We start from the raw sequence: 13,941 nt of genomic DNA, 5'->3' as shown, positions 1-13,941 counted from the left end.
GTACTTTCTATGTTTGAACTCTTACTGTATTCACAGTTTTTTCATGGATCTAATGTAAAGTTTTAACTGAGGGCCTTGTCTTTTGAAACATTCAGTGTTTTTCTACAAGAATGTTAGAGAATTTAATCAGGAGGCCATGAACATAACAATGAGCCAAACAGATGTGGTTCCCCACTTACATTTTTAGGGATTTGGAACTTAGTTCAAGGAATTAAGTTCCTTGAGTACGCCTGGGAGCTATCATGCAGTCACCAGGAACCAAATTGGGAAAAGCCCAATAGCACCACTAGATGTGACCCCTAAAGCAATCACATAGACAAAAATACTACTCAGGATGGTACTGTTAAATAAATAGGCACATAAATGACATAACAAGTTTTTATAAATACTATAAAGAAGTAGTACTGTTAACTAAGTAGTTACATAATTCCAAGTTTTAATAAATGTGACCAAGCAAAGTTCTATGTGTTCTCAGCATGTGTGCTAGTGACTTTGACCTGCTGCTTTATGAGTAAAGAATCCATTAACTGGAACTCTGGAGATTTGATTATTTTAATTCTTTTCCTCAGCAGCATTTGAAGCAAGTCTAAGTTGTGTGTGCATGCATGTGCACAAGTGTTTGTGTGTCATAGACCAAACATACAAACATATAAAAACAAACAAAAATTGGTTGGTCTTATTCATTAAGAATAGAAAAGAAAATTTACTGCCAGATTCTTATCAAGGGTATATCTTAGCTCTGAATAAACTGGTAATCAAGCTACGCATTTGGTTGTTATGGTTTTTCATTCATTGATAAAATTCTCTCTACTAGTAATAATACATGGCATATAGTGTGCTCTCAGTAAATACTCGATGGATGAGTTCTTTATTTCCCAGTCTCTAAAGACTTATACTTAGACATATTTGCCCACATCTCCTCTTGATATGTGTACGTTCTTAATCTTGCCTTTTTGGTCTTCACCTTTCTGAGATGTGATCTGACTGACTTTAGGGTGCCAGGAAATGATCTGCACATCCCTGCCTCAGATTTGTGCTTTGCTTTTCTCCCACTCTAGAGAGACCCTTAGTCTTCTGAACACATACATTTACCTTTCTCCTTCCCCCTGTTTATTTACCAAATAAACTTGTTTTACTTCAAAAATGAAGATTGATCTGATGAGACTTCTTTGATGGAAAAGATGGGAAAGAAATCATTGAGAAGAAGAATGGACCAAGCAGACCGTATTGCTAAGTGGTTTTCTGGCTCTCTCCTGTTGTCTCTTAGCAGAAAAGGGCAGTGGGACCCTGCAAACCTTTCATAAGAAGACCTTACTGACTGAGATGTGGACCTCCGTTCACTGATGTCTGCTGTATCTTTGTGTGTGTTTTCCTTTTGCATTGACTGTCCCTACATTTTAATTACTAGTAGAATTGAGATAGGGTGTTGTTTTTTTTTTGAATATAGAAGATCAAACCCCAATCTGAGATAGTTAATTTATTTATTTGAAATAGAAGGGCTTATTGGAAAGGTTAAAGAAAGAAACTCCCCAAATGGGGAGGAAATTAGTATAGGACTTAGTTCCGAGATGGTTTTTTTTAATTAAAATCCATTTTAAAAATAGATTTTATTTTTTTCATTATTTCTATTAATAAATTTACACATACTAGATAAGTCTAAGTGATTCTTGTGTTTTTTTTTTCGGTCAGACTAAGGTGCTTATGTGCTGATTGAAAACTTGCATACATCACCCCTTAAAACAGTGTGGTATTCACAATGTATAGTTTGGGGTAGGACCCTGATAAGACTTTACATTTGTCTCTTATGCTTTATTAGGAGGCATTTGACAATAAACTGTAAGAGCAGTTTGCTCTATGAAGGTTATTACTTGCTAATTTTTTCTCTAATAGAACCTCCCCAGTGGTGCTTTAAGGCCCAGAGAGGGTCATTGCTGGTAATACTCAGGCCTGCAGCTCTCAGACCAGCGATTCGGTATTTCTCAGACTCAGGAGTGTTGAGGGCCACACTTGGTGGGATAAGGGGTGGGCATAGTCATGAGCATGTTGTGATGGGCCTCTCCCATATAGAGCAGGGACTGCATCCCTTTGTATTATATCCTGGTCCATACTTGCCAGTTTCGTTTTTATTGAATCACCCTAAGATGCAGTTATAAAGCTTTCATGATTGAGTTTCAGTCATACAATGATCGAACACCCATCCTTCCACTGGTGTATATTTTCCACCATCAGTGTCCCTAGTATCCCTCCTGCCACCCACACCCCATTCCACCACTGCCTCTGTGGCAATTTCTTACTCTGCATACTTTCCAATTTTTATCTCTTACACCTCTCTTTGGACTTTCTTCTCTTCCTTTTTTGATTTTCTTTTGAACCTTCACATCAGTGCTCATGGCCCACTTCCAGGTATTCAAACTTAGCCTGGTACTTAGCACAGAGTGGGTAACCACCAGGACTATACCCAGAGACTGTCAAGGGATCCTGTGGTGTCTGGGATTGAACCGGGGGCTTGAGCATTCAAGGCATACTGAGTACCAACACAGAGCTTTCACCAGACTCTTTTCCTTATCTATTTCCACATGATGCCTTTTCTTAAACACAAAGTGTCTTTCATGTAAGTCATGGTGTTTGGAGTAAGCATTTCTGAAACTTTCTGTTCCAGTGTCTGGACCTGTTTCTCCCTCTGGTGACAAAATATTTCACCTGAGGCTTTTTAATATTTCTGTGGGCATTTAAAACTTAAAAATGATTGTATCTATTACTTAGTCACATGATTGCCTGAATTTAAAATTTCCAATACTACTTTTCATATAACTTTTATATTTCCTGTGTCTATTTTAAAATAATTAATTGTAAATTCTTTAGAAGATACAAATATTATTCTTTGGCTTTTCATCTTATCAACTGGTGTTAATCGTTTTTCTCTTTAACTGGGTTTATAAAAAAATTAATTGCCCCACTCTTAAGCTTTTGTTTTTTTTTTTTCCCAAGATACTGAAATAGCTCTAGTACTTTAAGTAATAACACTTGGTAGTAGGGTTGGGAATTGGAGTGATTTGGAAACTCACCACACTGTTATTTATATGATTTCAATAAATTGTCTTTGGCATCTTGAGAAAAATAGTGTATTTGTGTTGTTTTATATACAAATCCATTTTTATCTTAATGTTAATATTTTTTAAGGTTAGGGTTAATCATGTTGCTTTGATAAAGTTTTCTTTTAATTTTTCCTGCATATTTGTGTTTCTCACTGTACTTCGGTTTAATTTCATTTCAGGTAGACTTTATTTGCACAGGCCTGTGTGATGCAGTCGTCTGAGGTTAAGAATGAAAACATTTTAATGTCAGAGGTTGCTCTTTAGTCTTATTTTTAGCTTCCCTACTTTATTATTTTAGTTAAAGAGAGAGTTGTTTTCTAAATGAAAAGTTAAAAATAACTAAACAGCACTAAAATTTGAATTTACTTTTTTTAATCACTGAAAGTAAGGCATGTTTGTTGTAAACAAAAATTGAACACATTAGGATTGTTTATTGCTGTTATTCCCCACTGCTTTCCCAGAGTGAGACAATGCCAGTGGTTTGATGTTTAGTCTTCCGAATATTAATATGTACCTATATTTTTGCAGTTACATAATTTTTTAAATTCGGTTTTTGGGTCACGCCTTCCATGCTCAGGAATCACTCCTGACAGGGCTTTGGGGAGACTATAGAGGGTGCCAGGGATCTAAGATAGGTTGGCTGTGTGTAAGGAAAACACTTTATCTACTGAACTTTCTCCCCAAACCCCTTCTTATAATATTTTAACTTTAATTTGTTATGTAAGTTTACTTAAAGACATTGATAGCACAAGCAATAACAAATAATTCTCATTTCAAGTGAAATCACTTATTTTTCATTATGAAATATTTTTATTGGATGTTGATAATTTTGCTCTGCATTAACAGGTAGAGTTGTAATCTTAAAGTAGCACTGCACTGTAGCATTGTCCTCCCGTTGTTCATCAATTTGCTTGAGTGGGCACTAGTAACGTCTCCATTGTGAGACTTGTTACTGTTTTTGGCATATCAAATACGCCACAGGGAGCTTGCCAAACTCTGCCATGTGGACTGGATACTCTTGGTAGCTTGTTGGGCTCTCCAAGAGGGAAATTTTTTTTTTTTTTTTGCTTTTTGGGTCACACCCGGCGATGCACAGGGGTTACTCTTGGCTCTGCACTCAGGAGTTACTCCTGGCAGTGCATCATATGGGATGCTGGGATTCGGAATCGAACCCGGGTCGGCCGCGTGCAGGGCAAACGCCCTACCCGCTGTGCTATCACTCCAGTCCCCAAGAAGGAAAAATATTTTTGATAGCTTGCCTCTACCCCTATCGGAGAGCCCAGCAAGCTACCGAGAGTATCTCACCCGCATGGCAAAGCCTGGCAAGCTACCTTTGATGTATTCGATATGCCAAACACAGTAACAACAAAGTCTCATAATGGAGAAGTTACTGGGCCCGCTCGAGCAAATCGATGAACAATGGGAGGACAGTGCTACAGGGGTTAGTCACATTAGTGCCAAAGTATGTGGTTTTGATATAGAGTCATTGACCTCCTACCCCCAAATCGCTGAAGACCCTCCACCACTGCATCTCAATTACCTTTAGATAGGTCATTACATACAGTAGTATTGTAATCCAAGGCCAGGGGTTGTTATTGTCGATACTGTCTTTTTTCTTATGCTGGGTGAGGGCTCATAGTAATTTGGGGCTTCATATTAGGTTCTCTTCATATTGAAGACTTATTGAGCTGAATCATAAGTAACTATTCATTTTTTATTTGTAATACAGAATCTTGTGTATTATGTCATAGCAAGTTGTTTTTGATGGTTGTAATGCTCCTTTGAAAGTTAATTTGGGAACTGATAAGGGAAGTTTAAACTAAAATTCTGCAGCAGTATTTTGTGATAAATATATTTAGTCTTTGACCTGAAAAAAAAAGGAAGAAAAGTTGGGGGGAGTATTTTAGAATTCAAAGCTAAGAATCTTAGAATTCTAAGTTTTGGCATGACTTTATGTAGAGAAATAAAATTGTTTTGTAGATCAGATTGGCTCTTGTTAACTTATGTGTTAAAATGTTGCTTTATGGCCAGCCTACTGTGCATTTTGAACAATTTTATTTTCAACCATAATCCAATATTTTAGAGCTGAGTAGAGTACTTAACAGCAAAAATCAAGAAAGCACTCAATATTGACATTTAAGGATCCCTTGCACCTTGCATTTTTAAGTTTCGTTCTTTCTGTTAAAGAGAATAAATAACAGTTTGCTTAGTGAATTTCACAGAAAACTAAGTAAAAATTTTGTCACCTCTTCATATGAAATTTTGGGGTTGTTTTCTATAGATTAGGGAAGAGGAACATGGGGCCAGACAGAAGTCAGTGGACTTAGTGCCGTCAGGAGACCTGGTTTTAGTTTATGTCACTGCCTGGTTCCTTGAGCACCAAGGTTTGTAGCGAGAGCAACTGCCGAAGTGTAGAGGAAGGGTAGCCTCTACTCACTGTGCTGGCTGTCTCAAATAATCTGTCTATTCGTCTCGAGTGCATAATGATTTCATGAGTGAAAGAGAATGATTTCTTTTTAGGGTCCTGATGAAGAAGCTGTTGTGGATCTTGGCAAAACCAGTTCAACTGTGAACACCAAGTTTGAAAAAGAAGAACTAGAAAGTAAGTTTGTTTAAAATAACCTGTTGATTGATAACTCAAAGGGCTGAGGCCTATGTTCCTCCCCTGGTGTTAAATGATTCCCCCGCTGCCCAGCACTTCTGTGGGTAACCCCTGAGCATTTCTGAGCGTGACCCCACAAATCTGGGTTAGATAGAAAACCAAAATTTCTTGTGCTTAGTAGGATAAATTAGGAATGAATGTCTGTTACTATGTTACTGTTCCTTTAAGCTATTCCCACTCTTTGTTGAAAATTTTTTTGTTGTTTTGTGTAGTATTTTGTTGTTTTGTGCAGTAAACTATATTATATTCTTAAGTTTTCAGATTTTAATAAGCAAGGTTTATTCAATGCAATAAAAAACACCCTTGAAACTGAAAGTATTGGTGTGGCTTAGGTTTCTAAATAGTTTTAAAATTTCACTGATGGTTACCATTGTTTAATTTGGAAAATTGAAATGTCTTAGTTACAGTGTCATTTAATTTCTTATTTTTTTCATGTTTAGCAGTTTTTATTCTGAACAAACCAGAATTTAGACTAATAAACCAGAGTTAGCATCAACATGTTCATTTTGTATATATCTGTTATTTAAGCCCGTAAAATATTGTAATAATCTGGCCATAGAGTAACTTAATTATTTTTGCCAGTATCTATTACTGCTAAGTAGAAGTTATGCCAAATGATTTCTTTTTGAAATAACTTTAGATTTAATAGAGTTACTTTAATGATAGCATTCCTTTGTACCTCCATTCAGCACTTTCTGATGTTAACTTTATTCTTTAAAAAGTTTTATTCCAGTTTATATAATATGGTTGCAATTGCGATATTGTTAATGTTTATGGTTTTGATGTACAAAGTTACTGTATCTTCCCCAGCATCGAAGTGACCAAGACCCTTCACCACTGTCCTGATGTCACTTCTCTTCTTTCCTTTACACTTATGCATGGTAAACATTAAACCAAATTTAATCCGAGGCCAAGTATTTGTCAGCTTCTGATATCACCTATTCCCTTCTTTCCTAGTTTCCTAGTGTAGACGAGTAAGATCATTTGCTCTTTATTCTTTCCCTCTCTCTGATTTACTTAACATGATAACCTTTGGTTCCATCCAAGTTGTAGCAAAGACTGATATTTCATCTTTTCATACAGTTGCATTATATTCCATTATGTATACACACCAAAACTTCTTTATCATGCATTCATAGCAGATATTTTGATGGGGTTTGTTTTGGGATTTTTTTTTTTGAGAACTGCATTCTTTTTTGAGGGGAGTCGCTTCCTCTGTGTGGTACACAGGGTGCCTTGGGGCCTACTCAGATAATACTTTGGTGCCTTTCAGATGCTACAGTGGTGCTCAGGACCATCAGGACCACTCATGTGGTGCATAGGAGACCATGTGGTACCAGGAATCAAAGCTGGCCTCTGCATGCCGACTTGCATTCCAGCCTTTATCACCATTTCCCTAACACTGAGAACAACATCCTTAAGTTGACCTGGTATCATAGGAGTTTATCAGTTGTTTTTAAAAAGAAATGTAAAGAGATACAGCAGGACAATTTTCTACATTTACTTTATGAAATTGGGAAATAAAAAGCCAAAAAACCCTGTTTTTAAAAAATTTAAAAATCTAGATTTCAGAAAACTTATAGTCAGTGTACTTCCTTTGCATGTAAGAGCCCAAGTTTGATCCCTGATATTGCATGGTTCCACCAAGCAGTGAGCTGAGAGTGGCCCCAAGCCCACTGTGAATGGCCCAAATACCAAAAGCTAAAAAAGTAAGACGCGTCTAGGCTTAATGCTGCTGCTTTTCTTTTCTTTGGTTTTGTTTTGTTCAGACCCGGGGGTGTACAGGGCTTGAGCCTGGATTAGCTGTTTGCAAAGCAAATACCCTACCTACTACACACTTCTAACTTCACTTAGTTAGAAAGTTTTAATTAATTTCTACACATTTTTTGTTTGGTTTTGGGCCACACCCTACAGTGCTCAGGACTTACTCCTGGCTCTGTACTCAGGGGTCATTCCTGGCAGGTTTGGGGTCCATATGGAATGCTGTGGATCGAAAGTGGATCCTCTTTGTGCAGTGCAAGTGCCCTAACCACTGTACCATCTGTTTGGCACCTCCTTTTTATAAATTTTGAAGATCATTAAAGTTAAATTTTATGGGACCAAAGAAATAGACTAAGGCATGCACCTGACCCTGTTTTAAGCACTGACACCATTTGGGCCCCTTGAGCACTGCATAGCCGTGGCCATGAATTTCTCTCAGCAATGCTAGGTATGGCCCTGGTGGTCCTTGACACTAGAAGCACCAAGCAACAGCACACCCTCTAGTCAACCGTCTGGCCCATTTGACTGAGAATTGCCTGGAGTGGACCCAGGCCCACTGAGCACTACTTGGAAGGGCTGCCCCCTGCTCCCAGATTTTTAAATACCAATCATCTTGATATATTGGTACTATTGAATTATATGTGACCTAGAATATTTTCTTGGCTTCCCTTGATTGCTCTAGGCTTATTCACTTTTCATACTTTGTACAAATCTAAATTTTGTTATTGAATTTGAAGGATGGATGATGTTTATCTGAGCAGTTGAACTGCCTTTAAAGGAATAAAGTCAAAGGAAAGAAAAAAAAGATAAAACTTGTAGCAGAACATTAAGGGCAGGGGGAAAAAGACCTCAGTGAGTTATGATTTCTTAAACTTTAGATTCTGCAAGATTCTTATTGATTCTTAGTCTTTCTAATTGTAGATTAAGTTATTTATGTTTGAACTTATTAAGCTTTATTGTAGAACAAAGTCATCATTTTAACAATAAAAGCAGAGGGGCTCTAGGGAGAGATTGTTCCCCATCTCACGCAGGTCCTCTTTCCTAGTGATTCAGAGAGGAAAGAACTTACTTTTATCTTGGTGCATTGGGGCTTGCATGCCAAAAACCATTAGTACCAATTGGAGGAACATCTCTCGATACATAAGTGATAGGAATTTGATTCTTTTAATTTAGTTGGTTTTTTTGGTGGTAGAAAAAAGTAATCTTACTGAAAATAAAACTAAAATCTACTACATTTTAATAAAACATTGTGATATAATTATACAAAATTTATTGTGATAAAATTAAACATAATTTACTGTTTTTAGTATAATATTCATTGTTGTACAACAGTCATCACTCTAATTCAAGAACATTTCCTTTGTTCTTCCAAATATTACATAATCTGGTTTTTAAAATTTTGAATTTTCTGGTGAAATTTATTTAAATTATTTATATTTAATACCTACAAATCTATATTGAGTGCTTACCATATTGAGTACTGTGAAACGTTTAAAGGATTTTAAACTGCCAGTTGAAAAAGTTCAGAATCTCACTTTTTCAGTCTTCGAAATGTGTGCATCTGTAAGATTGTTGTTTTGCTGCCCTAGGCATGCTTGTAAATGAGAATCAATGAGTATTGATGGTGAGGTTACACATATATTTCACTGAGTCAATTAATTTGCGAATACAGAATCCACAGGTATTAATGAGTGATTACTTTCACATCTCCTTTGAAGATGAGCATTCTGGGGGCTGGAGAGGGAAGAAGGCTCTTGTCTTGCACTCTGCCATTCCAGCTTGACCTCTGGTACTGCATGTGGTTCTCTGAGCACTACCTCGATTGATTCATGAGTGCAGAACTCAGGAGCAAGCCCTGAGCACCAGAAACTGAAAGCAAAACTCACACTGGAAAAAATAAAGATGAACATTTTTTGTTTATTGAAGTACTTATTTTTGACCAGTGTATAAAATTTTATTTGGAAAATAATGTCATTAGCTATTTATATGTCATATTAATTTTCTAATTTATATATCAGGGCAGTGACATTTGCCAGAGGTTTTTTTTTAATTAATTGCCAATCATAAATGTGAAGCCCTTCTTATTCAACACAACTTATATAAAGATACATATTTAAACTAGTTAAGAAATTAAGCTGAAATGCCAGGAGATAGGATAGTGGTTAGAGCACATTCCTGGGAAGTGCCTGCATCCTTAGTTTGACTCCTGGTGCTACGTGGTCCCCTGAGCATAGCCAGGTGCACTTGTTGTGGCGGCCCCATGAGTATTGCAGGGGAGGTTTGGGTGTCCTAGACACAGCAGGGTACCAGCAGTGTGTCAGCCTTAGGCCCTTGTGCTGAACCAGTGGCCCAGCTGTCTGAGATTCACTGGTGGGGCCTAGGATCTCCTAAGCACCCATTGGGAGGTTTTTACCCCCATCTCCCATACAAAAAAATCAAGTCTTTGGGCTTTCAGTACTAAACATAGTGCTTCTAACTCTGTGGCTCCCTTATTGGGTTTCACTTTAGGGAGGAGAAGCCTCTCAGAACTGATCTGTTGGCCAAGTACAGTCAGGACAATGCAAAAAAAAAAAAAAAGGAGTAGTTTTTTTCTTTTTAAAAGGATATGTTAGTCTTACTGTATTGCCCTCTGATCTAGTGTGATGCTTTCTAATTTTGAATTGGAATGTTCACATTTACTTCTATTTAATGTAGGCCCCAGTCATTTGAATCCTTTTGCTTTGAGATTTTCAGAACTTAAAGTATTTATAAATTCATCTATGAATATGGATTGTCAAGTACTTGAATATTATTGAAGCATATTGCTTAATGTTTGCCACAAGTGTAAATGGAATATTTTTATGTTTAAATGGTACAGTTGCAGATTGGTAGAACTCAGTTTTCTTAAAAATACTTGTAGATTAGCAAACAAAATGCTTACACAGCGCCTTATATTTAATTTGTTTACCAGTCAGTGGTAATACTATAATATTCTGCCTAGTGTGCCTTATGAAATATGAAAAATAACAGATTGTTAATTTATGTTAACTTATATTTCTATCTTTGTTATCACAATAAAGCTGGGCATATATTTCTATGCATGCCACCTCTTCTTTTTCCCTTTTGGAGAACCACTGTTTCCCAACTTTTTGGCAGGTCACCGAGCTGTGTATGTTGGTGTTCATGTCCCGTTTAGTAAAGAGAGCCGTCGGCGCCATAAGCATCGTGGACACAAGCATCATCACCGGAAAAGAAAAGATAAAGAATCAGATAGAGAAGATGGTCGGGAATCTCCTTCTTATGGTGAGAGACAACAGTTAATTTTCTATGTGCAATTTAAAATTTTTTTTCTTGCAGAGGTTTTTTGTTTTATTTAATTGAATATTTCTTTTTAAAAATTGATGCCTCAAACAGTTTAGATGCATTATATGCATTGAGGATTAGTATGAATTTATTTCTTTTCTGTTTATGGGTTTCATTATTTAAATATTCAGTGAACAGACAGTTGGAATCCTCAGACTCTTTGAAGAGACTTTTTTTAAATGTATTTTTTGTTGCCTAGAAGAATTTTCCTACTGAAGTCATATTGCTTAAGAGTGTGTGATTTGATAGTTTTGCCTGTAGAAGAACAGGAATTCTGCTGGAGAGCAAAGATATATAGACCTGTCAATAGATAAAGGAAAATAGCATGAAAAATGGCATACTGTAGATAGAAGGAAGAGAATGCCACCTGATAATAAACATTAGGCACTGCCAAAATATGGGGAAAAAAAGAGGAAATATGTTGAATCAGTAATTTAAACTTACTAAACTAAGAGTAAACAAAACTATAAGGTAAAGGTAAGGTAAAGGTAAAGGCCCTCCCGTTGATCGTCTATTTGCTCGAGCGGGCCCAGTAACGTCTCCATTGGAGACTTTGTTGTTACTGTGTCTGGCATATCCAATACTCTCGGTAGCTTGCCGGGCTCTCCGAGAGGGGCGGAGGAATCGAACTCGGGTCGGCCATGTTGGCCGCTTGTAAGGCGAACGCCCTATCCGCTGTGCTAAAGTAAGAAAAATATAGAACAGTACAAACGAAATCAACATGAGTTAAAGAAGAGTTCGAAAAACAATCATAAAAGTCAGATTGAAATCTGGTTTCCTGAAAATATCAGCTCAGGGCTGAGAAATAATAAGTCATTGTCGCAACCCCAGTTTGGTCTTCTGTACTGCGAATGGTCCCTGAGCTCTCCTAGGAGTGATCCCTGAGTACACTGGGGTGTAGCCCCAAAACAAACAAACGAAAATGATCAGTGTAGGAATCTTGATAAAGTTTATAGCCATAGTGATCAGGAGAGAAAAAAATATAAAATTACCAGTATCAGATCATTCTTGCTTTGGGTTCTATTAAAAAGTTAATGAGGGACTGTTTTGAAGGATTCATGGCCCACAGAATTGATGATTTTAATAACATGGGAAACATGTTAAGAATAGAAGCTGTGAAGAAGAGACGTGGATGACTTAAATTACCCTGTATGTTGGAATTTTTGTCTAAAACATTTCCTCAATAAAATTTATTTCCAATCATGGATAAATCTAATTGGACATGTAAGGGGAAATAACACAGACTACTAGAAAATCGAAGATGACAGCATACTTGCCAGTTCATCTGTGAATCTAGCACTATCCTGATATCCACACTAGATAAAGATGTTGCAGGGATATAAGCCACAGACTAAATATTTCTCAGGAATTTTTTATAAAATGGAAACTTTAGTTTAAACATGTGGGATATAAATAAATGAAATGTAAAGAATCAGTTATATTTAGTATAGCAGCAGTGAACATTAAAATATTAGTTGGGAATAAAGCTAGCAAGAGCTATGCAAGATATGACTGTTTCAAGTTTCAAAACACAAGGAAGTTCAATCACAATGTGTTTTTGTTTGGTCACGCACTACATATGTCTAGGTTTATAGACCTATGGTGATAGAATAACATTCTTTACATGAGGAGTTATATCATTTATATTTGGAAATTTTCTAGATACGTTTCCCATAATTCCTTCTTTATAGTTTATTTTTCTCTGGAGATTTTCTTAGTCTGTTCTCTCATATCATTTGAGCTTTTATGTTTCCAGCATCTTGATATTTTTGTGCTGTTTCTGCAGATCTGTCTTGTCTGTTAACAATTCCTTCTTTTTAACTTTTTAACCTGTTCTAATATTCCTGTTTGTTGCACCTGCAAGTATACTTAGATGTTTGTTTACTTAAATGTAAATTGTGAACAGATTTCTCTTTCATCTTTGGTAGGATTTTACTTTGTTTCTAATTGATGCATATGGTAGTTTCCTCATCTATTTATACTGACTGCTTAAATTTTTTCATCTATTTTGGACTAGAATCTACAAATTTCTGTTTGGGGATCCTATACCAAATGGGTTGATCTAATTCAGATGCTGTTAGTGGACTGTTTCTTACAGTGACTTGTTCTTACTTGCTAATTTCAGCAGGCAGTTTTGCTTCTCCGTGATAGTAAGAGAAAGCATTTCTGTACACAGCTAGCTTTGAGTTTTCTCATCAGTTTTTGAACTTAAGGTTTGTTTGTTTTTTAAATTTCATCTTAGCTGCATAATAATTGCATATTTTAAATGTCCTATTTAACATTCTTACATATTTTTAGTGAGGGAAAAGCAATGTTTGAACAAAGTATTTTGGTATGTTATTTTTATGTTTAATGTTTAATTAGTTTGACTTCCTTATTTTGAACATAAATTATTCTTTTTTTTCTGTGAAGCAATTTTTCTGTAATCCTTTAATGAGTTTTGATGGACTATATATAACTTCGAAACTATGAATTTGCTTTTTAATGAATTGAGAGAAATTGTGAATGCTTTTATTTTTTGCTTTGTCAAGATACACCATCCCAAAGAGTTCAGTTTATCCTTGGTACTGAAGATGATGATGAAGAACATATTCCTCATGATCTCTTTACGGAAATGGATGAACTGTGTTACAGAGATGGCGAAGAGTATGAATGGAAAGAAACTGCCAGGTAGTAATACTGAGCTTCAGTTTTCAATAGACCTTTTAGGATATATCATTGAAGTTATGCTTAAAACAATGTGCAGTTAATTCATGTCTGAAAATTATCTATAATCTTTTCTCCTCTGAAAGTTTGTTCCTGAAGTAATTTTAAAGGCTTATGTTTCATAAGAGGAATTTATGTTATCATAGATTTTAATGTCTTTGATAAATCCAATTTGAGGAAAAAATTTCAGTTTTAATATAAAATTCATATTTTAAGTTTAAAAGATTAGAGGTAGAAACTACTTTTAGTTTGTGTTTATAGACCTATGGTGATAGAATAACAAAAGAAAATATTTGAAAGGTAACTTGCAGTGGCAAATATTGTTGCCCACTAGTCTAATTTGTGAAAAAAAAAATGTGTATTTGAAACCAAATT

General features: G+C 36.0%; 1 protein-coding gene across 3 annotated transcripts in view; it reads left to right on the top strand.

Moving 5' to 3' along the window:
• SLC4A7 (solute carrier family 4 member 7) overlaps nucleotides 1-13,941 on the top strand; it is a 98,505-nt gene that overhangs the window by 22,954 nt on the left and 61,610 nt on the right. For all 3 annotated transcript variants that reach the window (XM_056129946.1, XM_056129945.1, XM_056129947.1), the window contains exons 2-4: nucleotides 5,616-5,697; nucleotides 10,654-10,800; nucleotides 13,392-13,530. In XM_056129946.1, the coding sequence (XP_055985921.1) occupies nucleotides 5,616-5,697; nucleotides 10,654-10,800; nucleotides 13,392-13,530 (368 nt within the window). The remainder of the gene's footprint in view (nucleotides 1-5,615; nucleotides 5,698-10,653; nucleotides 10,801-13,391; nucleotides 13,531-13,941) is intronic.

The sequence above is a fragment of the Sorex fumeus genome, unplaced genomic scaffold (assembly GCF_029834395.1).
Source record: "Sorex fumeus unplaced genomic scaffold, SorFum_2.1 ptg000072l, whole genome shotgun sequence".
NCBI classification, from domain to species: domain Eukaryota; kingdom Metazoa; phylum Chordata; class Mammalia; order Eulipotyphla; family Soricidae; genus Sorex; species Sorex fumeus.
The sequence above is the reverse complement of the archived record's forward strand: the minus strand, read 5'-3'. Positions and strand labels throughout refer to the sequence as shown.